The sequence below is a fragment of the Balaenoptera ricei genome, chromosome 16 (genome assembly GCF_028023285.1).
Source record: "Balaenoptera ricei isolate mBalRic1 chromosome 16, mBalRic1.hap2, whole genome shotgun sequence".
In the NCBI taxonomy this organism is placed as follows: domain Eukaryota; kingdom Metazoa; phylum Chordata; class Mammalia; order Artiodactyla; family Balaenopteridae; genus Balaenoptera; species Balaenoptera ricei.
Genome location: NC_082654.1, coordinates 65,990,776 through 66,017,240, shown reverse-complemented (window position 1 = coordinate 66,017,240; position 26,465 = coordinate 65,990,776). Strand labels below are relative to the sequence as shown.

The following is a 26,465-nucleotide window of genomic DNA, read 5'->3' as shown; positions in this document are numbered from 1 at the left end:
GATTCTTGCTGATCCCCAGAATTCAATGAGAATTCAAACATTACTTTTAATAGTATTAACATTACTTTTAATAGTAATGTTGCTATCTGCATGGGTTCAGTAAGAATACGTTCCCCTTCTCACTAGTTTGTACTTCTTTCATAACTGATTGAGCAAATCAATTATGTAACCACGAACTTACCTGAAATGTCATATTAAGAATGATGGCTATTGAATTAGATATGACAAGTCATCTTAAAGAATAAAGTTGGTTGTACTTATGGAGCCAATGCTTATGATGTCTCTGGCGCAGCAGAAGATTAAAACTTGTCAGGTCTGGGACATTGTCATGTGATGAATTGTGCTCCCCCAAAATTCATACGTTGAAGTCCTAATCCTTAGTACCCTCAGAAAGTGACCTTATTCAGAAATAGGGTCACTGTAGATGTAATTACGTAAGTTGAAGTCATATTTGAGTAGGGTGGACCACTAATACCAAATGACTGGTGTCCTTATAAAAGGGCAAAATTTGGACACAGATAGGCACATAGAGAGAATGCCATGGGAGGATGAAGGCAGAGATCTACTAGCCAAGGAATACCAAAGATTGCCAGCAAACCACCAAAAGCTAGGAAGGACACATAGAACAGATTCTCTCTTATAGCCCTCAGAAGGAAGCAACACTGTCAACACCTTGACCTTGGACTTCTAGCCTTCACAACTGAGTCAATAAATTTGTACTGTTCAAGCAACTGAGTTTGTGATATTTTATTATAGCAGCCCTAGCAAACTAATACAGTTTTCCTATACACTAATACTATAACATTCTAAAGAAAAGTTTGCCCTTTGCCTAGTTCCAAGGAGAGAGTCTCAAAGTCTTGGGAATATCCTGTTAAGAGTGTCTTTTTTTAGACCCCGAATAGCCAAAGCAGTCTTGAGGGAAAAAAACGGAGCCGGAGGAATCAGACTCCCTGACTTCAGACTATACTACAAAGCTACAGTAATCAAGACAATATGGTACTGGCACAAAAACAGAAACATAGATCAATGGAACAAGATAGAAAGCCCAGAGATAAACCCACGCACCTATGGTCAACTAACCTATGACAAAGGAGGCAAGGATATACAATGGAGAAAAGACAGTCTCTTCAATAAGTGGTGCTGGGAAAACTGGACAACTGCATGTCAAAGAATGAAATTAGAACACTCCCTAACACCATACACAAAAATAAACTCAAAATGGATTCGAGACCTAAATGTAAGACTGGACACTATAAAACTCTTAGAGGAAAACACAGGAAGAACACTCTTTGACATAAACCACAGCAAGATCTTTTTTGATCCACCTCCTAGAGTAATGGAAATAAAAACAAAAATAAACAAATGGGACCTAAGGAAACTTCAAAGCTTTTGCACAGCAAAGGGAACCATAAACAAGACGAAAAGACAACCCTCAGAATGGGAGAAAATATTTGCAACGAATCAACAGACAAAGGACTAATCTCCAAAATATACAAACAGCTCATGAAGCTCAATATTAAAGAAACAAACAACCCAATCCAAAAATGGGCAGAAGACCTAAATAGACATTTCTCCAAAGAAGACATACAGATGGCCAAGAAGCACATGAAAAGCTGCTCAACCTCACTAATTATTAGAGAAATGCAAATCAAAACTACAGTGAGGTATCACCTCACACCAGTTAGAATGGGCATCATCAGAAAATCTACAAACAACAAATGCTGGAGAGGGTGTGGAGAAAAGGGAACCCTCTTGCACTGTTGGTGGGAATGTACATTGATACAGCCACTATGGAGAACAGTATGGAGGTTCCTTAAAAAACTAAAAACAGAATTACCGTATGATCCAGCAATCCCACTACTGGGCATATACCCAGAGAAAGCCATAATTCAAAAAGACACATGCACCCCAATGTTCATTGCAGCACTATTTACAATAGCCAGGTCATGGAAGCAACCTAAATGCCCATCAAGAGATGAATGGATAAAGAAGTTGTGGTACATATATACAATGGAATATTACTCAGCCATAAAAAGGAACGAAATTGAGTCATTTGTTGAGACGTGGATGGACCTAGAGACTGTCCTACAGAGTGAAGTAAGTCAGAAAGAGAAAAACAAATATTGTATATTAACGCATGTATGTGGAACCTAGAAAAATGGTACAGATGAACTGGTTTGCAGGGCAGAAGTTGAGACAGATGTAGAGAACAAACGTACGGACACCAAGGGGGGAAAACCACGGTGGGATGGGGATGGTGGTGTGCTGAATTGGGCGACTGGGATTGACGTGTATACATTGATGTGTATAAAACTGATGACTAATAAGAACCTGCAGTATAAAAAAACAAACAAAAACAAAAAAAACAACTAATACTAAACTTTCTTTGGGTTATTTGTATGGAAATATGTTAATATAAATATTTCAGACATTACATGAAATTTCTAAAAATCTTATATGTTCTGGTATAATGTTATAAGTCATAATTCTAGTTATTACTTTAAAATGTATATCTCAGAAATAACTAAATTTCCTTGTCAATTGCATTATTATAAACTTTCATCAAATCTTTAACCGTGGTCATTTTTAAGTCTTTTGTCATTTACAGACAGTTCTGGGTGTACTCTGATGCTTTTGCAAAAATGTTCCTATAAAAGGGTTTCATCTTCAAGGAATTCATGGAAAAGACTCTGACAAGTACAGGTTTCTGGTAACTGACCATACTGCTGAACTGAATGAATAAGCATTTTCAGAACTTTAATGGAAAAGTGATGAATTCATAAAAGTGCTAACAAAAGATCAAGATGAAAAAAAAAAATTAATTACTTGGGACTGAGTGAACTGATGAGGATGATTATAATTTTTGTGACTTTCTGTTTGAATAAAAAAATAATAATAATAATAATTTTTAAAAATTAAATAAAATAAATCCCACAAGGACTCAGAGGCAAAAAATATACAAATCAATTTTCACTGCAAAGTAAAGGAGCTGTTACAGTGGAGGATTACTGGACTGAATGTCAATATTACGACAGAGTATGAGTGTGTTTCGTGTTTGGTAATTGCAATCATTGTTGCTTTTGTTGTGGTCATCCATTTACAATGCTTGGTGTCAGTTTATTTATCTCTTGTAAAAATAAAATACAGTGTGTGTGTGTGTGTGTGTGTGTGTGTGTGAAAAAAAGAGTGTCTTTTTTTACCTGTGGCCTTGAGGCCATACCAGATAGTTTATGCTAACAATGTGATTTATGGTGGGGGGCCACGGACTTAACTTCTAGAGGGGCTGAGTAAATTTAATTCACATTTAATTAGTTCCTATCCTACACAGCTTTAGTATAGTACAAAATAATTATCAGCCATTATATATATTATATATATAAAATAGTGGTAAGATATACATAACAGAAAATTTACTGTTTTAACCATTTTAAAGTGTTAATTCATGGCATCAAGCAAATTCACAGTGTTGTGCAACTATCACCATTATTCTCCTCCAGTACATTTTATCATCCCAAACAGAAAATTTGTACCCATTAAACAACTCCTCATTCTCCCCTCCCTCCAGACCCTGGTAACCAGTGTTCTCTCTGTCTCTATAAATTTGTTCTAGGTACCTCATACAAGAGGAGTCATACAATATTTATCCTTTTGTGTCAGGCTTTTTTCACTTAGCACGTTTTCAAGTTTCTTCCATGCTGTGGCATGTACCAAAATTTCATTCCTGTATATGGCTAATATTCAATTACATGTATATATCATACTTTTCTATCCATTCATCTGTTGATGGACATGAGTTGTTTATGCCTTTTGGCTACTGTGAATAAACAATTTTTTAATGAAACTAAATTGTAGCAAAAATGACTGCTTTTAGAACTCCATTTCCTTTCCCACTTTAATGCAAATAATCTTAAGGTATGCAGTTTCAAAGGCAACAAAATGCATCTCTAAGTGACTAAACTGTATAAACAGAAATACATGATTCCTTACAATATCCATGCTGCTTTAAATTACAAATCTCTTTGTTAGGTTATTAATGGTGCCTTGTGGAAGAAACTGATATGATGAAACACCAGCATGCTCCTAAGGACATAAGAAAAAGAACGATACTACTAAAATAAATGCAAGTTCCAAACCTAAGAGTGACTGGAAGAAAGCGAAGCCATATTCTAACACAAAATCAAACAAAAACAAGAAAAAAATAGTATCATATCCTGACCTTTGTTAAATAAAAAAAAGTGATGGACCTTTTCAAATGTCAACCTTCATAGTAGGTTCATCACAGAATAGTCTCGACTCAAGTCCCACAACTCAGAGAAAAATCCCAAAGACAATCAAACATAGATAAAATAAATGAGAAAACAATTCTGAGGTATAGTTTAGGATGGTAAAGGAAATATTTTAAAAAGTACATTTTGGTTGCAGCATGTCAAAGAAGTGAATGAGAAAACAGCATCTGAACATTTCAAATTCTTTAAGTATTAAGTTAGTATCATTGAAAAGATAACCAGATCTATTAAAAGAGTAAGAGAAAACAAAAATATAGATTTGGCCAAAGCAGTAGGGATATAAAAGCAAATTTTATATTTTAATATTTCAAATAGGTAATATATTTATATGTTCAAATTTCAGATAAATAGAAAATGTTATATAATTTTAAAGTCTCGTATATACCCCAAAAGAATTGAAAGCAGGGTCTTGAAGAGACATTTATACACCCATGTTTATAGCAGCATTATTCACAGTAGTCAAAAGGTGGAAACAATCCAAATGTCCATCAGCAATTCACAGATAAACAAAATGTGGTCTATACACACATGCTGTAACATGGATGAACCTTAAGGACATTATGCTAAGTTTATAAAACAAGCCAATCACAAAAAAACAAATACTGTTATGATTCCACTTATGAGATATTTAGAGCTAAGTCAAATTCACAGAGACAGAATGCAGAATGGTTGCCAGCTAGTGGGAAGACTGAATGGAGAATTGTTGTTTAATGAACACAGAGTTTTAGTTTTGCAAGACAAAAACGCTCTGGAGGTAGTTACACAACAATGTGAATGTACTTAACACTACTGACTGTGCACTTAAAAATCGTTAAGTTCATAAACTTTGTATTATGTGTATTTTACCATAATCAAAAATAAAAAACAAAAACACTTCCCTCCCACTGGTATCTAGTCACCATTCAGTTCCCATATGCCAACCTACTTTCATTATTTTATTTATCCTGGGTTTCCTTATGCATATATATAAACAAACTAAGCAACCATATACAGTATTCTGTACCTTGCTATTTTCACTAAACAATGTATCTTGTAATTCTTTCATTTAAAACATAGAAAAGTTCATCCTTTAAGAGCAACATTTTAACAATAATTTTAGTGTGTGCAGCAAAGCTTTAATGTAAAAGAACTTACCAAAATCTGGTGGACATTGCCCATTATAAGGGAACCAATTTCCTTTCACAGTGAAAGGACTTTTTCTGTTGCTTGTTGAACCAGTTCCTAGCTGTCCATTACCACCAAGTCCAAAAGAATAAATTCGTCCTGATGAAGGAACAAAAGCAGAAGTGTGCTGCCTAGAGTAAAATGATAGAAAACCTCAGACTTAATGTTACCTTTCAAACAATTTACATTCAGAAAAGCATAGCAAATATTACTGATATAATTTTTGTCTTCAAAAGTAAGTTAATAAAACCATTATAGTTCTAAAATTTTCTGTACAAAATATTTAATAGCCTTACTCTATACTGAATGAATTCTGTACCACACAGGCAGGCTGCATAAAGCATATTCCAGAATATTCCCACAAATATCCAAATTTAAAAAGGCCCAGCTCTATACTGGAATCCCTTACAATATATGATTTAGCACTAGAGGTAGCATCTAACTATGCTGTCCAAGAAAGCTCCCCAGCCGCCTTCCCTCTCTGTCAGGTTCTAGCTTAGAGCTCTATGGTCTATGAGAGCCCACCATCTGGGCATCACTCAAAAGTTTTAAGATAAGAACTGGGCAGAAGATTGGTATATATAAAACTGCATGACGAAACAATGTTTCCTTTCTTCAAAAGAAATTTATCCTTATGTATACACACTCAGACTCCTCTAGAGATTGCAGAGTGGAAGCAAACCTAAGAAATTATGGAACTGAAGCTAAAGAAAACCCACTAAGCAGTGAACCTATCCAACTCCTTCTGATGCTTCACTACTGTATGTTTAGGAATGGGTTAAAGGTGATTATCCAGCTCAGGCCTTGTGTTCCTCAATCTCAGGTTTTATGGCTTCAATCAAGTCTGACAAATTCTTAAGTGTTATTTCTGCAAATACTGTCTCTCCCATTTATTCAATTCTCTTCTTGATAATATTAGACAAACGTTTCAGCTTCCCAACATACCCTACCAGTCTTTTAACTTCTCTTTAATGTCCATACCCCTTGTGAGTAATTTCCTTGGATCTATCTTTCAAGTCATTATTTTTCTCTTTAGCAGTGTGTCCAACCTGCTGTTTCAACTATCCACTGAATTTAAACTTTTAATGACTATGTTTTATACCATTCCTAGTTCTTTTTTTCAAAACAGCCAGCCAGTCACTTCATTTAAAACCCTTAATATATTGTGAAATATAATACATATACACCAACCCAGGACTACTCTGACAAGCCCCAAGCCTACTTTAGGGCAGTCCTGTGGTTACAAATTCTGAGGGGAGATCCAAACCAGAAAATAGGCCAAGGCCAGAAAAGTCTCCTTAAACTAGCAAGAGAATATTTCATTGTGAACGCTTCCCATGAGGCGGCTTTACTGGGAGGAGATGGTTTCACAGGCCTCACTACTGTCTCTACCAGTTCTTAGGTCTCATCTCTTATTCCAAACTCCTTTGCCATCTGTGGTGTACTGTTTATAAAAAGGACCCAAGTTATTCTTTTCCCGATACCCATTATCCTTACAATATGACTTCTGCAGGTGTTCCCACCAAGATGGTGAATCTATTTCTCCATGTCTTAAAACCGGTCTCTGACCTGCGGCTTGCTTTGAACAGAATGCAGCAGAAATGACAGTGCATCAGATCTGAGCCTATGCCTCACAAGTGGCTTTGCACTCTTTCCCTCTCTCTTTTGGAACTCTGCTCTACCATCATGAGAATAACCCAAGGTTAGCATTTGAAGGATGATATATAATCTGAAGCAGAGACAAGCTGACCCAGCTAAGGTCCCCACAGACTACCCAGCCCCTACCCAGATCATTGGCTGATTAACTAAGTTCAGCTAAGATGAGAACTGCCCAGGGACTTCCCTGGTGGCGCAGTGGTTAAGAATCTGCCTGCCAATGCAGGGGACACGGGTTCGAGCCCTGGTCCGGGAAGATCCACACACTGCAGAGCAACTAAGCCCGCAAGCCACAACTACTGAGCCCACGTGCCACAACTACTAAAGCCTGCACTCCTAGAGCCTGTGCTCTGCAACAAGAGAAGCCACCACAATGAGAAGCCCACGCACTGCAACAAAGAGTAGTCCCCACTCGCCGCAATTAGAGAAAGCCCACGCGCAGCAACAAAGACGCAATGCAGCCAAAAAAAGAAAACAGGACTGCCCAGCTAAGCCCAGCCCAAATCACTGAACCACAGAATTATTAGCTAAATAGGTAATTGTATTAAGCCACTAAGTTTTGGGGTGATTTGTTTAGCAAAATAAGCTAATTAATACGTTACCTAGATTGGCAAATTTTTTCAGAGCAGCTCCAGAGTCAGTTCAAACTAATAGGTATGTTTTTCAGATTTCCTTGTTTTTGCCCTGTGGAATTCCCTTTACTTGCTGGTAAACTAATCTATGTTATTTAAAAGGTGTTTTGATTCAAAAGGGTTTTCAAGTTATCTAGTCTGTCACATTACTGGAAAACTAAGTAGAATCTAACAACCATCTTATCTCAGAGCCAGATGAGCTGAGGTTAATAAAAAAATTCTAAATCAAGGATACTCTTAACAAAATAAACATTAAATGGAATCCTAGCATATAAAACAGACAAACTGTTCTGGATGAAGAAGGGTTTAACATTGCCCAGTCTGCCTCCTTCAGGAAGCAGCCGCTGTGACATTTCAAAGGAACATATCAACAGTTTAAAAACAACTGCTCAATACTAGTTCGTTAAATTCCTCCTCAAACTGGTCTACTGAAGCAGTGGTTCTTAACCCTGGCTGCATTTTGGAGTTGCCTAGGAGTGAGCCTAGGCAACAATACATATTACTAAAAACTCTCCAAAGGATTACAGCATGAAGTCAAGAGTTGAGAGCCACTGAACAAACATAACTATCTCAAATCCTATATTTGATATAATAGCTCAAAAACAATATGACACTATACTACTGGAATCAGAATCTTTTCCATTTGGATTATCTCTTTGATGAGTTCACATTTCTGGTGTCCCTTGCCTGCTTCCTTCAGGAAGTTTCTGACAATTATTTAATAAGGAAATAATACATAGTTCTTACAGTACCAACTATCTGGAAATCAAACTGGTCATGATACCAACCGACATTCCCTCTGTAGATAATTTTTTACATCTCAATTAATATATAACTGAAATTCCTCCCCCAGTCCAATAATTAAATAAATAAAATTACTAGAAAGAACTAAGTTTACAGAGTTAAGAATAACTATTCAAATCAAGCACATTTTTACTGTTAAGAATTACAAAACTGGGCTTCCGTGGTGGCGCAGTGGTTGAGAATCTGTCCGCCAATGTAGGGGACATGGGTTCGAGCCCTGGTCTGGGAAGATCCCACACGCCACGGAGCAACTAGGCCCGTGAGCCACAATTGCTGAGCCTGCACGTCTGGAGCCTGTGCTCTGCAACAAGAGAGGCCGTGATAGTGAGAGGCCCGCGCACCGTTATGAAGAGCGGCCCCCGCTTGCCACAACTAGAGAAAGCCCTCGCACAGAAACGAAGACCCAACACAGCCATAAATAAATTAATTAAATAAATAAATAAATATTAAAATATTAAAAAAAAATTACAAAACTGGATAACATTAAACAATCTGTGCTATCTCACAAGGGACTGATTAAATATTTCATTGGAAAAAAATTACCTAAAAATATTTATAATCTTTTAATGAATTACTCATGAAGTGGATAAACAAGGAAAGTTGAAATCTCTACACTTTAGTGAATATATATTCATGTATAACTTCAACAGTCTAATAAACAAGATTAAGATAGCAAGCATTTCTGCTCACTTATATGTTGAGCTTTTATTTACCTTTTATCCTGATTCATATATGAAAAAAGGAAAGGAAGGCTTTGTCAAATCATCCCCATAAATAATTTTTCAAATACATGGTCAAACACACAAAACTGGGCAAAGAAACAGGGTACCATGAACAAAACCTAGCAGAAAGAAGAAACAATAGAAATAGATCCCTAAAGATTTCAGGTATCAGGGGCTTCCCTGGTGGCACAGTGGTTGAGAATCTGCCTGCCAATGCAGGGGTCACGGGTTCGAGCCCTGGTCTGGGAAGATCCCGTATGCCGCGGAGTGGCTAGGCCCGTGAGCCACAATTGCCGAGCCTGCGCGTTTGGAGCCTGTGCTCCGCAAAAAGAGAGGCCGCGATAATGAGAGGCCCACCCACCGCGATGAAGAGTGGCCCCCACTTGCCACAACTAGAGAAAGCCCTCACACAGAAACGAAGACCCAACACAGCCATAAATAAATAAAATACATAAATAAATAAACTTAAAAAGCAAAAAAAAAAAAAGATTTCAGATATCAGAATTTTCAAACACAAGAATCTAGAATAATTATGTTTCATACTTGTTTAATGTCCAAGAAATAAAGGCCAAGGTTGAAAACTGACAGCTGGAAAGATTAAAGAAAAAAGTTGTTTCAGATTTTTAAAAAGAACCAGTATGAAACACTAGAACTGAAAAATCACAATAACCAAAATCAAGAATATAGGTTTAACAAAAAATATAGTATGAGAATTAATGAACTGAAATATAAATCATAAAAATAATCAAGAAGGCAGCAAAGAGGGACAAAAATGTGGAAAGTAAGACTACAAGGTGGAGTGAGACGATTTAATACACATCCAATCAGAGTCCTGTGAGGAAAGGAAAAGCTGTATCTAAAGAGAGATTATTCCACAGATTCAAGAAGTCCAGTAAGAAAATGAGGAAATCCATACTCTGACAAATGAAAGCAAAACTGAAGAGAGAGAGAAAAGAGACAAATTACCTTCAAAGGAGCAACATACCAGCAGCCGACTTCTCAGAAGAACTGAAGTCAAAAGACAGTAGAATGTTATCTTAAGTGCCGCAAGCAAATGCCAAGCTACAGTTCTATAACCAGTAACATCATTCATGAACGAAGGTGCAATACAGACATTTTTAGTTACACAAAAGAGTCTGCCACCTGCAAATCTACTTAAAGAAAATTCCAAAGGGTGGCTGATAAAAGGAAAATGAAACTAATTGTAAAAAATAAAGAGAAAAAAATTGTAGTAAATATATGTAGAGCCATTTCTAAATGTACACTGACTATTATGAAGCAATGTTCTTCTGGGGTTTAAAAATATATAGAGAATGAATGGGAATTCCCTGGTGGTCCAGTTGTTAAGACTCTGCGCTCCCAATGCAGGGGGCATGGGTTCAATCCCTGGTCAGGGAACTAAGATCCCACATGCTGCACGGCATGGCCAAAAAAAGAAAATAAATAAATATAGAGAAAGAAAAGTTGGGAAGGTAAATGAAGGTCTTACAACTTCCAGAAAAGGGGGAAAGTATTAATATAACTTAAAGATTAATGTTGTTATTTCTAGAGTAACAACTAAAAAAGAGTTCCCAAATTTCCAAATGGGTAGAGGGAATTAAACTGACTAAAAGGACTTCCCTGGTGGTGCAGTGGTTAAGAATCCGCCTGCCAATGCAGGGGACACGGGTTCAAGCCCTGGTCCTGAAAGATCCCACATGCCGCAGAGCAATTAAGCCCATGTGCCACAACTACTGAGCCCGTGTGCCACAACTATTGAAGCCCACGCACCTAGAGCCCGTGCTCTGCAACAAGAGAAGCCACTGCAATGAGAAGCCCACGCACTGCAATGAAGAGTAGCCCCTGCTCACTGCAACTAGAGAAAGCCCACGCGTAGCAACGAAGACCCAACACAGCCATACATAAATAAATTTTTAAAAATAAAATAAAAATAAACTGACTAAAAACTTTATTAATCCAAAGAAAGGCAAAAAAGAAAAGAAAGAAAACGAAAATAAACAGGTAGCACAAACAGTACAAAATATGATGGCAGGTTTAAACCCAAATATATTAGTAATAATAAAAAAACATAAAACTTGGCAAATTGGTCCATTTAAAAGACAAAGATTGTTAGGATGGATTTTTAAAAAAAATCTAACTTAATGCTATTTACATGAGATTCATCTAAAACATACAGAAAGACAAAGTAAAAGAATAGAAAAAAAATAAATAGGTAAAAAAAAATATATATATATATATATATATATCAATATAAAAGCAGGTGGAGCTCTATTCACATCAGATAAAACAGACTTTAAGGAAACAAAAATGATATTAGAGATCTAGAGGATCACCACCACAATGACAAAAGGTTCAATTCATCAAGAATGGATAGGGGGCTTCCCTGGTGGCACAGTGGTTGAGAATCTGCCTGCCAATGCAGGGTACACGGGTTCAAGCCCTGGTCTGGGAAGATCCCACATGCCGCGGAGCAACTAGGCCCGTGAACCACAACTACTGAGCCTGCGCGTCTGGAGCCTGTGCTCCACAACAAGAGAGGCTGCGATAGTGAGAGGTCCACGCACCGCGATGAAGAGTGGCCCGCGCTTGCCGCAACTGGAGGAAGCCCTCGCACAGAAACAAAGACCCAACACAGCCAAAAATAAATAAATAAAATAAAGAATTATTAAAAAAAAGTAAAAAAAAAAAAAAAAAAAAAGAAATAGGAGAAAATACTTTAAAAAAAAAAAAGAATGGATAAAATTTAAATTTTATGCACTTAAGAACACAGCTTCAAAAGCAAAAGCAAAAACTGACAGACATACAAGGAGAAATCAAGAATAATCAAACAGGGATAGACACACATATTGAAAGAATAAGATAGAGATGACAGAAACAGATCCACATACACATGGACCTTAATTTATGGCAACAGTGGCACTAAAAAGCAGGAGGGCAAAGGAGTTTTCGAAGATGGAGCTATGAGTGGATGAGTCTGAGAAGATGGCGGCATAGGAAGCACCAGGAATCTGTCTCCTCACTTAGACAACAACTGCTGTGACAGAATCTGTCTGATGTAACTATTTTAAAACTCTGGAGTCTATTAAAGGCTTGCAATTTCCAAGGGAAGGCTTGGGTGGTAAATTGCAATTAATTTTGATTAATTTCAGCATTTAGCACAGTAGTAGCTACCTACCCCTTCACCCTCAGCCCTGTGACAGGCAATAATCCACGTGCTCCAAGAGTATCTCGGACATAGCTTGTGGGAGCCAGGGTAGGCAATAAGGACCCTGTCCTTATATTTGAGATTGGTCCTCCAATCACTGATTGCTGCTTCTGATCACAGAGGTACAGATACAAAGATGGGTAAGTCTTTTCTGCACCCCTTCTGACCACTGTTACAAGCCTATTCCCCTCCAGCTGAAGAGACTTCCAGAGGATTTAAAGGGCTGGTGTTTTCTTCCCTTTTATTTTCTTCTATTTTCTCCCCTTTCTTTTTTCTTCTGCCCCTTTTAGAAGTCAGTCATTTAAGATCTAGGACATTCAAATGTAACTGCACATACACAGGAATTTAGAAAGTCATTGTGCATGCCCCGGAAAAGGTGCAGTCTCAGAAATGACCTGAGAAGACCTTATGTTTACACCTCGGGCTGATCCTTGGCACAGAGACAACCTATAAAAATCAAAAAATAAAAACAAAACAAAAAACAGCAAACTCTAGAGAAGGGAAAGAATATTATTTCTAGAGTTACCCCATTATTAGGTTCAAATGTACAGTTTTCAACAAGAAAAAAAATCACAGAGAATGCAAAGAAATTGGAAAGTAAGGCCCATTCAAAGGAAAAAATAAACCAACATGGGAATCCAAAATGATATAGCTCCTTTGGAAGGCAGTTTGATGGTTTCTTACAAAACTAAACATACTGTTACAATATGATTCAGCAATTTTGCTCTTCATTATTCATCCAAAGGAGTTAAAAACCTGTGTCTACACAAAAACCTGACACAGATATTTATAATAGCTTTATTCATAACTGCCAAACTTTGGAAGCAACCAGGATGTCCTTCAGTAGGTGAATGGATAAACAAACTGGTACATCTAGACACTGGAATATTAGTTAGCATTAAAAAGAAATCAGCAATCAAGCCATGAAAAAACATGGAGGAACCATAAATGCATATTACTAAGTGAAAGAAGACAATCTGAGAAGGCTACATACTATGTGACTCCAATTATATTACATTCCAGAAAAGGCAAAACTATGAGACTAAAAATCAGTGACTGCCAGGAGTTAGGGAAGTGGGGAGGATAAATAAGGGGAGCACACAGGATTTTTAGGGCATTGAAATTACCCTGTATGATACTATAATGGTGGATCACATCATTATACATTTGTCCAAACCCACAGAATGAACCCTAACATACACTATGTACACCTGTAATGATCTGTCAATGTAGCGATGAAAGAAATGTTCACATATTGAGGTATGGGGAAGTCATTCTGGCTTATACATAAGTTAACATGATTTTAATCCTAACTAAAACAGCCTGCTTGTGGCCTATCAAACATATACTGTATATCTACTGTAATTATTAAAGAAAAGGGCACAATGACCAGAAGTAAAGAATATCCATGTTAAAAATAAAGATTAAATCCCTCCCTTCCTGGGATGCCAATGCTGGCACTCCTTAGATGATAAGACTCTCTTCCCAGGTGCCAAGGCCATATGGACTTGCTGTGTACATGCTGATCTGTTTTTTGGGAAGCCCTGAAGGAATGTATCCCTGACTTGTTTGATGTTCTTTCTTCTGACAAGATATAAAACTGTGCTGAAAACCATGCTTCTCTGGAGGAGTAGTTCCTCAGAGTTATATGAGAAGCTGTCTTCCAGGCTATTGTCCTCAGTTTGGCTCAAATAAAACTCCTTTCTTTTCCTATTACAGATTGTTTATTGATTATTTTTGTCAACAGTAGGTTCATCAATTGAAACAAATATACCATTTAATTTTCTAGTGAACCTAAAAATGCTGTAAAAAATAAAGTCTACTTTAAAAAAATAAATCAACAGGGTTGTTCCCTGAGAACAACCAGATGATGAACCTTAATAGACAAAAACTAAAATAATTTTCTTAAAGATGCTCAAATAACTAAAGGAAGACATGGAAATAGTCACGAAAACAATATATGAAGAAAATGGAAATATCAATAAAAAAACAGAAAACCTAAAAACACACCAAAAGGAAGTTCTGGAGATGAAAAATACATTAACTAAAATAAAAAACTCACTGGAGGGATTCAAAGGCAGATTTGAGCAGAAAGAAAAAAGAATACAGGAACTTGAACATAAAACAATTAAAATTATTAAGTCTCAGGAAAAGAAAGAAAAAAGACTGAACAAAAGTAAAGAGAACCTAAGGGACCTATGGGACATCATGAAGTGGACCAACATGGGCACTGTGGGAGTTCCAGAAGGTAAAAAGAGGTAAAGAGAGATCATTTGAAGAAATAATAACCAAAAAATACCCAAACTTGATGAAAGACATAAACATTCAAGAAACTCCATGTAGGAAGAACTGAAAGAGACCCATACTGAGACACATTACAATCACACTGTCGAAAGACAAAGAAAGAAACCTGAATGAAGCAAGAGAGAAGTGACTTGTCACATACAAGGGATCCTCAATAGGATTCTCAGTAGATTTCTCAGCAGAAACTTTGCAGGTCAGAAGGCAGTGGGCTTATATATTCAAACTGCTGAAAGAAAAAACCTATCAACAAAGAATCTGATTATCTGACAAAACTGTCCTTCAAAAGTGAGAAAGAAATTAAGACATTTACAGATAAAAGCTCAGGGAGTTTATCACCAGCCCTGACCTTTAAGAAATACTAAAAAGAATCCTACAGGTTGAAATGAAAGGACACTAGACAGTAACTTGAAGCTGTATGAAAAAATAAAGATCTCAGTAAAGGTAAATATATGGGTGATTATAAAAGCTAGTATTATTGTAATTTTGTGGATTTTTCCTCCAAATTTTGTTTTCTACAGAATTTAAGAGACTAATGCATAAAATTATTAATTTATGTTTTCTGACACACAATGTATAAAAAAGTTATCTTATGACACCAATAAATGAAATGGGGTGGGGACTGAGCTATATAGGAACAAAGTTTTTGTATGTTATTGAAATTGACCTAGTATAAATTTGAGTTAGAGTGTTATAACTTTAGGATATTAAATGTAATCCCCATGGTAACCACAAAAAGATAGCTATAGAATATACAGAAAAGGAAATGAGAGGAAACTAAAACATTTCACTGCAAAAAACAAACTAAACACAGAAGAAAACAGTAACATAGGAAATCAGGGACAAAAAAAGTGTGAGGCATAGAGAAAGCAAATAGATAAAAGACATACAATGAAAACTACAAAATATTACTGAAAGAAATTAAATAAATGGAAAGACATCCCAGATTCATGGTTTGAAAGACTTAATATTGTTAAGATGTCAATACTTCTGAAAGTGATCTACCAACTCAATGCAATCCCTATCAAATCATGGAAATGCAAATTAAAGTCATGATTAAGTACCACTATATATCCAAGAGATTAGCAAAAATTTAAAAGTCTAACAATACCAAATGGTGACAAGGACATAGGAATTCTCATACAATAGTGATGGGAAGGTAAACTGGTATAACCATTCTGGTAAACAGGGTGACATTAACCTACAAAACTCAAATTAAGTATACTCTTTGACCCAGAAATTCCATTCTAGGTATATACTTTAGAAATATTAAAGTTTATGTATATTATATAATAAATGTTCAAAGCAACATTATTTGTATTTGCCAAAAACTGGAAATACCCAAGTGCCCATGACTGAGAAAATAATTATATATGCATATAATTGAGTAAAACACATCAATAAGACCTAATGATGGAGAACCATAGCTACACACATATGGATAATCATACAGCATGATGTTAAAAAAAAAAAAAAAGTCACCAAAGGCTACCTACAGTGTAATTCTATGTACTTGAATTAATGTTGGAAAACTTAACTATATTGTATAAAGATACATACTAGCTGGAAAACTAAGCTAAGTGGTCAAAACTGAGTTACTGAAGCAAAGGATATTTTGCCTCTGGGGAGTCCACCAAAATTTAATCCATCAAAGGTGAAGCTCAGGGCTTCCCTGGTGGCGCAGTGGTTAAGAATCCGCCTGCCAATGCAGGGGACACGGGTTCGAGCCCTGGTCCAGGAAGATCCCACATGCCACGGAGCAACTAAGCCTGTGCGCCACAACTACTGAGCCTGTGCTCTTGAGCCTGTGCTCTTGAGCCTGTGCTCTAGAGCCTGCGAGCCACAACTACCGAGCCTGTGTGCCGCAACTACTGAAGCCCATACACCTAGAGCCTGTGCTCTGCAACAAGAGAAGCCACCGCAATGGGAAGCCCACGCACCGCAACGAAGAGTAGCCCCCGCGTGCCGCAACTAGAGAAAGCCGGTGTGCAGCAACGAAGACCCAACACAGCCAAAAATAAAAATAAAATAAAATAAAAAAAAAAAAAAAAAAAAAAAAAAAAAAAAAAAAGGTGAAGCTCAGTTACAAAGCTCTGACTCCTATTTACTCCCAAGAACTGGGAATCAGGAGATCAGGAGTCCAATTCAACTTTCACCACTAACTAATCTTATGTCTTAAGTAATTAATTGGTCAATTTCTTCATTCTTTAAAGAAAAAAAAGGTGGAAAAGCAAAAGAAAAAAAGACAATCTGTAGTTTCCCTTCAAGTGTGATGTTACATACAATAAATTATATTTATTTAATGTTATATACAGTATTACATTTACCTTATTAATATCTTGCCTCAGATAAATTTGTTTCAAATAGAGAAAGGTAAAATAATCAGTATAAAAGAAGGTTCTCCTCTTACTATGATTCCTTAGCAGCAAATCAGGCATGTAGAAGATAATGTTTTTTATTTTAGATTACTAGATTCCTGAACAATTCATTTTAAAAATCTCCACTTTCAACTGGAACTACCATGTTACAGTAATTTGCAAAAATGACGAACACAAAGGGAAAGAGGAGAGGCACCGCTATATCTTATCGAGGCATTCCAGAAAACATGAAGTTCCTCCTTTAGCCACAACACGTGCAAATCTACAAGAAACTATGTGATACTGTAAACATCAAGGAAATGACACTGTTCAAAAAGGAATGCCCCACAAATGTTACCAAGGTAAAACTGGAAGAGTCTACAATGTTACCCTGCATGCTACTGGCACTGTTGTAAACAAACAAGTTAAGGGCAAGATTCTTCTTGCCAAGAGAATTAATGAACATATCAAGCATATTCAGCAGCCTAAGAGCCATGATAGCTTCCTGAAACATATGAAGAAAAATGATCAGAAAAAAAAAAAAAAAAAAGTACCCCAATGTTCACTGCAGCACTATTCACAATAGCTAGGACATGGAAGCAACCTATATGTCCACTGACAGATAAATGGATAAAGAAGATGTGGTATATATAGACAGTGGAATATTACTCTGCCATAAAAAGGAACAAAACTGGGTCATTTGTAGAGACGTGGATGGACCTAAAGTCTGGCATACAGAGTGAAGTCAGAAAAACAAATATCGTATATTAACGCATATATGTGGACTCTAGAAAAATGGTACAGATTATCCTATTTGCAGGGCAGGAATAGAGACGCAGATGTAGAGAACAGGAGGGTGGAATGAATTAGGAGATTAGGATTGACATATATACACTACCATGTGTAAAATAGATAGCTAGTGGGAACCTGCGGTATAGCACAGGGAGCTCAGCTCAGTGTGCGATGACCTAGATGGGTGGGATGGGGGGTGGGGTGGGAGGGAGGTCCAAGAGGGAGGGGATATATGTATACATATAGCTGATTCACTTTGTTGTACAGCAGAAACTAACAACATTGTAAAGCAATTATACTCCAATTAAAAAAAAACAGAAAGAAAGAAAAAAAAAAAAAAAAAGGAAGCCAAATAGAAAGGCACTCAGGTTCAAATGAAGTGCCAGCCTGTTCCACCAGAGAAGCACACTTTGTGAGAACCAATGGAAAGGGGCCTAAGCTGCTAGAAGCCATTCCCTATGAATTCATGGCATAATAGATTAAAAAAAAAAAAGACCCCTGGACTGTTAAAAAAAAAAAAATCCTAAATAATTGGGTTATAGATCAAAATACTCTTTTCTAAAACTGCTTACCTTCCACAAGCAATCTGAGTGACAATGCTTCCCATAAGTTCAAAAACTTTCCTTGGGTTTATTTCATGACTGGTAGAGTTATGACCCAACTGACCATACCCTCCAGCTCCAAAAGTAAACACTCCACCTTCCTAAAAAAAAAAACAAAACAACCCTTTGTCATTAGAAAGCCTGATAAAATAATCTTCAGGAAAGTAAGTTAATCTTTAATATGGAGTCAAATTTTCTCTTGTATTGTCTTCGCAATTTAACAGATGATAAGATAGTCAAGATACCTTGACTTTTCAAGGTAAAATGTCTTAAATCTAAGAGTTCCAGGCTGATATGGCTAATTATTTTCACATATTTTAAAAGTATTTAATTATGTTCTCATCATTATAAAGTCATCATTAAAGAGATACTAATAATTATTTTTTGCATTGCCTTTTACTATCGTTATAGTCTTGTTGAATCCCAAGTACACACCTATAAAATTTCACAAAACCTAAAAATGGTATCATTTTCAGTTTCCAAAGTAGCTCTGCAAAAAAAGAGTATATGTAACCAGAGAGTGCACTAATATAGCTATTCTTAGCATACAGTTACTAAAATATAAATGGTCTTTAAAATATTTATCATAAAAATGCATAACAGGATTAAAGGTTATGTTTTTAAAAAGTAATTCATGATGACATTTTAACACAAGCACAGTTAGTACTTTTCAATTCAATTGCTTTTCTTCATAGTTGCAGCTATGTATACAAATTTATGCTACTAAATGATGAAAGCAGGATATAAGTATTTATACAGATTGCTATGTAAGGAAATTGATTTTTCTGTTTAAAATTTTTTTATCATGGGAAATGTAAACAAATGCACAAAAGACATACATACATATATATATTTATCTATATATGAATGATCACATAACATCACTCAGTTTCAACTGGCAAAACTTAGATAATCCTGTTTCATTGATGCCCCTCCCACTTCCCTTTTTTGGGGGTACTTTAAAGCAAAAAAAGTACTGGAGTACTTTAAAGTACACTGTGGTCAACAAATCATTTCACATATAAATGCATATGTATCTTCAATGGCATATACCTCTAACAGATAAAAATATATGATACAATACTATTATCACACAAAAAGTATTAATTTCCTTTTTTTGGACAGAAATAGCAAGTGTTAATTTTTATTTCTTATGTTTTTTCCAGTTTTATTGATATCATTGACTTGACATAAAATTGTATATATTTAAAGGGCACAGCATGACTTGACATATACTCTGTGAAATTATTACCAGTCAAGTTAATTAACACATCCATCACCTCATATAATCCTTCTTGTGTGTGTGTGTGTGAGAAAGCTTCAGATCTACTCTTAGCAGATTTCAAGCATAGAATACTGTATCGTTAATTACAGTCACCATGCTGTACATTAGATCCTCAGAATTTAATAATCTTGTAACAGAAGTTTGTACCCTTTGACCACATATCCCCATTTCCCTCACCCCCTACCCCCTGGCAACCACCATTCTACTCTTTGTTTCTATGAATTTGACTTTCTATCCCCACCCTTTTTTTTTTTTTTTTTAACAATGCCACATATAAGTGATACCATTTAGTGTGTCTTTGCCTGGCTTATTTCACTTACCATAATGCCCTTGAGGTTCATATATGTTGTTACAAATGAAAGGATTTCCCCTTTTTATGGCTGAATAATATTCCAGTGTGTGCGCATATGCACACAAACATGTACACATCACATTTCCTTTATCCACTCATTTGGCAATGGACACTTAGGTTGTTTAAATATCTTGGCTATTGTGAATAATGCTTCAAAAAACATGAGAATGTATTTATCTCTCTGAGATCCTGTTTTCATTTCCTTCAGAAATACATCCAAAAGTGGAACTGCTGGGTCCTACAGTAGTTCTATTTTTAAGTTTTTGAGGAAGCTTCATATTGTTTTCCCTAATGGCCGCACCAATTTATATTCCCACCAGCAGTATACAGGGCTCCCCTTTTCTCTATATACTTGTCCTTTTTTTTTTTTTAATTATAGGGATCCTAACAGTGAGGTGATATCTCACTGTGGTCTTGATCTGCATTTTCCTGATGATTGTGATATTGACATTGAGCACCCTTTTCATGTACCTTTTGGTCATTTGTATATCTCCTCTGGAAAAATGTTTATTCTGGCCCTTTGCCCATTTCAAAATTAGATTGTTTTTCAGCCATGAGTTACATGAGTTCCTTATATATTTTAGATATTAACCCCTAATCAGATATATGATTTACAAATATTTTCTCTCATTCCACAGGATGACTTTTCATTTTGTTGACTGTTTTCTTTGCTGTGCAGAAGCTTTTAGTTTATTTTTGCTTTTGTTACCTGTGTGCTTTTGGTGTCACATCCAAAAAATGCCTACCAATACTAATGTCAAGGAACTTTCCCCCCATGTTTTCTCCTAAGAGTTTTACAGTTTCAGGTCTTACATTTAAGTCTTTATTCCATTTGAGCTACATTTTGTGAGTGGTGTGAATTAGGAGTCCAGTTTTTGCATATGGATATCCATATTTCCCAGCATCATTTATTGAAGAGACTATCCTTTTCCACTGTGTGCTCTTGGCACTGTACCAATGAATAGTTGCATTTATTTCTGGGCTATCTATTCTGTTTGACTGATATATGTGTCTGCTTTTATGCCAGTATCATACTGCTTTGATTACTACAGCTTTGTAATATAGTTTAAAATCAGAAACCGTTATGCCTTCACTTCATTGTTCTTTCTCAAGACTGCTTTGGCTATTCTGAGTCTTTTGTGGTTCTATATGAATATTAAGATTGCTCTATTTCTGTGAAAAATGCCATTGGAATCTGGATAGGGATTGCATTGAATCTGTAGCTCACTTTGAGCAGTATGGATATTTTAACAATATTACTTCTTCCAATCCAAGAACATGAGATATCTTTCCATTTATTTCTGTCTTCTTCAATTTCTTTCACTGATGTCTCATATAGTTTTCAGTGTACAGGTCTTTCATCTGCTTGGCTCACCTTTATTACTAAGCATTACGCTTTTTTTTTTAAATTATTTATTTATTTATTTATGGCTGTGTTGGGTCTTCGTTTCTGTGCCAGGGCTTTCTCTAGTTGCGGCAAGCGGGGGCCACTCTTCATCGCGGTGCGCGGGCCTCTCACTATCGCGGCCTCTCTTGTTGCGGAGCACAGGCTCCAGACGCGCAGGCTCAGCAACTGTGGCTCATGGGCCTAGTTGCTCCGCGGCATGTGGGATCTTCCCAGACCAGGGCTCGAGCCCGTGTCCCCTGCATTAGCAGGCAGATTCTCAACAACTGCGCCACCAGGGAAGCCCTACGTTTTTGATACTATTGTAAATGCGGCTACTGCTTAATTTCTCTTTCAGATAGTTTGTTTTCAGTGTATAAAAATGCAACTGATTCTTTAAAAAATATTTACTTGCTTATTTGTTTGCGTCAGGTCTTAGTTGTGGCACGCAGGATCTTCATTGTCATGTGTGGGATCTTTGTGGCAGCATGTGGGATCTTTAGTTGTGGCATGCAAGCTTCTTAGTTGCAGCATGTGGGATCTAGTTCCCTGACTAGGGATCAAACCCGGGCCCCCTGCATTGGGAGCATGGAGTCTTAGCCAATGGACCACAAAGGAAGTCCCGCAACTGATTTTTTTTTTTTTTTTAGTTTTTAGTTTATTTTTTATTTATTTTTGGCTGTGTTGGGTCTTCGTTGCTGTGTGCAGGCTTTCTCTAGTTGAGGCGAGTGGGGGCTACTCTTCATTGCAGTGCGCGGGCTTCTCACTCAGTGGTTTCTCTTGTTGCAGAGTACAGGCTCTAGGTGTGTGGGCTTCAGTAGTTGCGGTACGTAGGCTCAGTAGTTGTGGCTCATGGGCTCTAGCGCACAGGCGCAGTAGTTGTGGCACACAGGCTTAGTTGCTCTGTGGCACGTGGGATCTTCCCAGACCAGGGCTCGAACCTGTGTCCCCTGCATTGGCAGGCAGATTCTCAACCACTGAGCCACCAGGGAAGCACCCCCCGCAACTGATTTTTATATGTTAATTTGTATCCTACAACTTCACTGTATTTATTGGTTCTAACAGATTTTTTGAGGAGTCTTTAGGGTTTGCTATATAAAATATCAAGACATCTGCAAAGAGACAGTTTTAGTTTTTCCTTTCTAATTTGGATGCCTTTAATTTCTTTCTCTTGACTAACTGCTGTGGCTAGGACTCCCAGTACTATCTTGAATAGCAGTGGTGAGAGTGGGCATCCTGTCTTGTTCCTGATCTTAAAGGAAAAGCTTTCAAATTTTCACCATTAAGTATTATGTTAGTGGTGGGTTTGTCATAGACGGCCTTTATCATGTTGAGGCATGTTCCCTCCATATTCACTTTGTTGACAGTTTTTATCATAAAAAGATGCTCAATTTTGTCAAATGCTTTTCCTGTATCTACTGAGATGATAATACGATTTGTACCCTTCATTCTGTTAATGTGGTGTATAACACTGATTTGTAAATGTTGAACCATCCTTGCATCCCAGGGATAAATCCCACTTGATCACTGGCTAATCATTTAAATGTACTGTTGAATTTAGTTTGCTAGTATTGAGTAGTTCTGCATCTACATTCATCAAGGATGTTGGCTTGTAACTTACTCTCCTTGCAGTGTCTTTCTGTGTCTTTGGTATCAGGATGGTGCCGGCCTTATAAAATAAGTTTGGAAGTGTTCCCTCCTCTTCTGTTTTTCAGAGGAGTTTGAGATGGACTGGTGTTAATTATTTTTTAAATAGTAGAATTCACCATCCAGTGAATGAGCTTCTCTTTGTTGGGAGATTTTTGAAGACATCCAGTCCTGGGCTTTTCTTTGTTGGGAGACTTTTGACTACTGATTCAATCTCCTTACTCATCAGAGGCGTGTTCAGATTTTGTTTCTTTATGATTCAGTTTTGGCAGTTTGTATGTTTCTGGAATGTACCCATTTCATCTAGGTTATCTGATAAATTTGTTGGTATATAATTATTGATAGTAGTCTCTTATGAACCTTTGTATTTCTGCATTATCAGTTGTAATGTCTCCTCCCCGTTTGATTTTATTTGAGTCTTTTCTTCTTAGTCTAGCTAAAGATTTGTCCATTAAAAAAAATCTTTTCAGAAAAACAGCTCTTAGGTGTGTTATTCTTCTCTGATGTTTTTCTAATCTCTATTTCATTTATTTCTGCTCTGGTCTTTGTAATTCCCTTTCTTCTGCTAACTTTGGACTTAGTACGATGTTTTTCCTAGTTCCTTGAGGTATAAAGTTAAGCTGTTTATTTGCAATCTTTTTTCTTAATGTAGGTGTTTATTGCTATAAACTTCCCTATTAGAGCTGCTTTTGTTGCTTCCAAAAGTTTTGTCATGTTGTGTTTCCATTTTCATTTCTCAAGATATTTTTAAATTTCCCTTTTATTTCTTCTATGACCCAATGATTATTCAGAAGTGTACTTTTTAATTTCCAAATATTTGTGAATTTTCCGGCTTTCCTCCTGTTAATGATTCCTAGTTTCATACGACTATGGTTGGAAAACATACGTGATATTATTTCAATTGTCTTATATTTGTTAAGACGTGTTTTTGACCTAGCATGATCTCTCCTGCAGAATGTTCCACTGTTTGCTTGAGAAGAATGTATATCCTGCTACTCTTGGATACAATGTTCTGTATATGTCTGTTAGGTCCATTTGATATAAAGTGTACTTCAAGTCAAATATTCCTTATTGGTTTTCTGTCAGGATGATCCAGCCTCTGTTGAAAGTGGGGTACTTAAGTCCCCTACTGTTATTGTGTTGCTGTCTACTTCTGCCTTCAGATCTGTTAATACTTGTTAATATTTGCTGTGTTGGGAACATATATAGGTATAATTGTTATATGTTCTTGAGGAATTGACCCCTTTAATATTTCTTTAATATTATTTAATATAGAGGTCATATTTAAATTTTCTTGATTAGTATTTTATTACACCATGTCAGAAAGCATATGTCTGATTGGTAAAGTTAAAAATAAGTAAGTGGGACAGTGTGTTTCAGCCTAATCTATCCCCATTAAGCTTAATGTTGATCTTTGCCTAGATCCATTATTTCATTAGGGAATATAAAATGGAGATTTTCTAATCTTATTATTTCTTCTAAATTTATTAGTCGAAATTCTTCTATAGAGAAGTTAACTCATCAACTATTGAGTTATTATAAAATACAATTTGCAATTAAGAGGTAGAAGAAATGCTTCTTTCTCATTTACAGATTTTTAGAAAAATAAGTTGTTGCCCTAGCAACCTCCAAAGATAAGCAATGAAGTTTGCTTTGTGTTGATCTGGGTAAGAAGACGATCATTATGAAGTCACAGATTTTTATATATTTGATATCTTTCCATTTATTGTAGACATTATTTATTTTTGTTAACCACTGAAAGCTCCTTCAAGTTGTCCTTGTGACATGCTCTTAGTAGTCTTTGCTTTTTTGTAACACAAAATACTCAAGGCTAGTTTCATACTTTTTTTTTTGGTCCCAGATATGAGATCAGACTCTTCTCTAAGAAGCCCTGGTTCTTTTTAGTATAGAGTCTACAACAATCAAAGGATGTTCATTGCTTCCAGATTACAAATGTTTAGTTATTTCTAGAACCTTTTGGTGGTCATAGCAAAAAAAAAAAAAACAAAAACAAAAACAAAAAACCACCACACACCAAAAAACAAAACAAAAACAAAACAAAACAAACTTATTTTAGAAGGAGAAAAATAATAATTCACACTGATACTTGTGATTCAAAGCAAAGATTACAGAGTTTTAATTTAATTGCTACCATTTTATATCTCTTTTCTCTTAAGCTGAAAATCATAGTTTCTAATGAGAGTAATACAAATACTTAATTGCTTTATCCTATTCTATATACAATATACTGAAAATAAACGCTGCCAATTTTACTACTAACAATAAGACTACAGAATGCAGTTTAAGACCTCTTTGCGAATTCGGTTTATCTTTAGGCTATTTCCCACCAGTGATGCACAACAAAATACTGTACTTTAAAATACCCTAAAAGAATTCTTCTTTCTGTATTTGTGCCACTTGTAATTTTGAAGAATTCTTTTAACATATAAGCTTTTTAATTATGTGTAACAGTTTCTAGGTTCCAAAGTTAAACCTATAAGGCAAGGCTCATTTGGTCTACCTATTAATTCTTTTCACATATAAATAACATGTACCTTCTTCTTTTTCCTTAACAATAATATATCCTGACAATCGTTCCACAACATAATATAGAGATCTTCCTCATTCTGTTTTACAGGGCATGGTACCCCACGCAGTGGAGTTACCACAGTTTATTCAATTAGACTGCTACTGATGGGAATCTGGATTTCTTCTCTTCTTTTGTTATTAAAATACTGCCACCGTAAATGGCCTTGTGTATACATAACTTAGTATCTTTGGAACAGATTCTTAAAATTACTAAGGGATTGATAAGTCAAAAGGTATATGTATATGTGATTTGCATAAAGAATTTGTAAAAGAACTTGAAAAAAATTGACATCATTATGGTAGTGTCCTCATATCCATTAACATGCATGTCTTTCCATTTATTCTGATTTTAAAAATCTGTTTTAAAAGTTTTCCTAATGTTTGTTTTGCACAAGGAAACTGCTTTGTAAAGCAATACTAATCTATTTGCAAGAAGCTCTTCCAGAAAAGCAAAAGACATTGATATAGAACTATATTCTAACTTTAAACAAGGAAAAATAAAATATTTTACTTTTGAAATATTTAAAACTATCTGATTTTGTTACAAATAATATACACCAAGAATTCCAGTGAACAAGTATCACCAGCTACTGTTCTGAGAGAGAAATACAGCAGATTAATAGAATTAGCATTTTTAAAAAACTCAATAGATATAAAGAGAAATCTTTAGAAATCTTGGGAAAATAA

At 36.0% G+C, this 26,465-nt stretch overlaps 1 protein-coding gene across 6 annotated transcripts in view; it reads right to left on the bottom strand.

Moving 5' to 3' along the window:
• HERC4 (HECT and RLD domain containing E3 ubiquitin protein ligase 4) overlaps nucleotides 1-26,465 on the bottom strand; it is a 131,147-nt gene that overhangs the window by 65,459 nt on the left and 39,223 nt on the right. For all 6 annotated transcript variants that reach the window (XR_009497885.1, XM_059899275.1, XM_059899273.1 and 3 more), the window contains exons 7-8: nucleotides 18,492-18,622; nucleotides 5,421-5,581 (exon numbers count right to left, since the gene is read on the bottom strand). Coding sequence is in view for 5 of the 6 variants with exons in the window: in XM_059899275.1 (XP_059755258.1) it covers nucleotides 5,421-5,581; nucleotides 18,492-18,622 (292 nt within the window). In the remaining variant the exon portion in view is untranslated. The remainder of the gene's footprint in view (nucleotides 1-5,420; nucleotides 5,582-18,491; nucleotides 18,623-26,465) is intronic.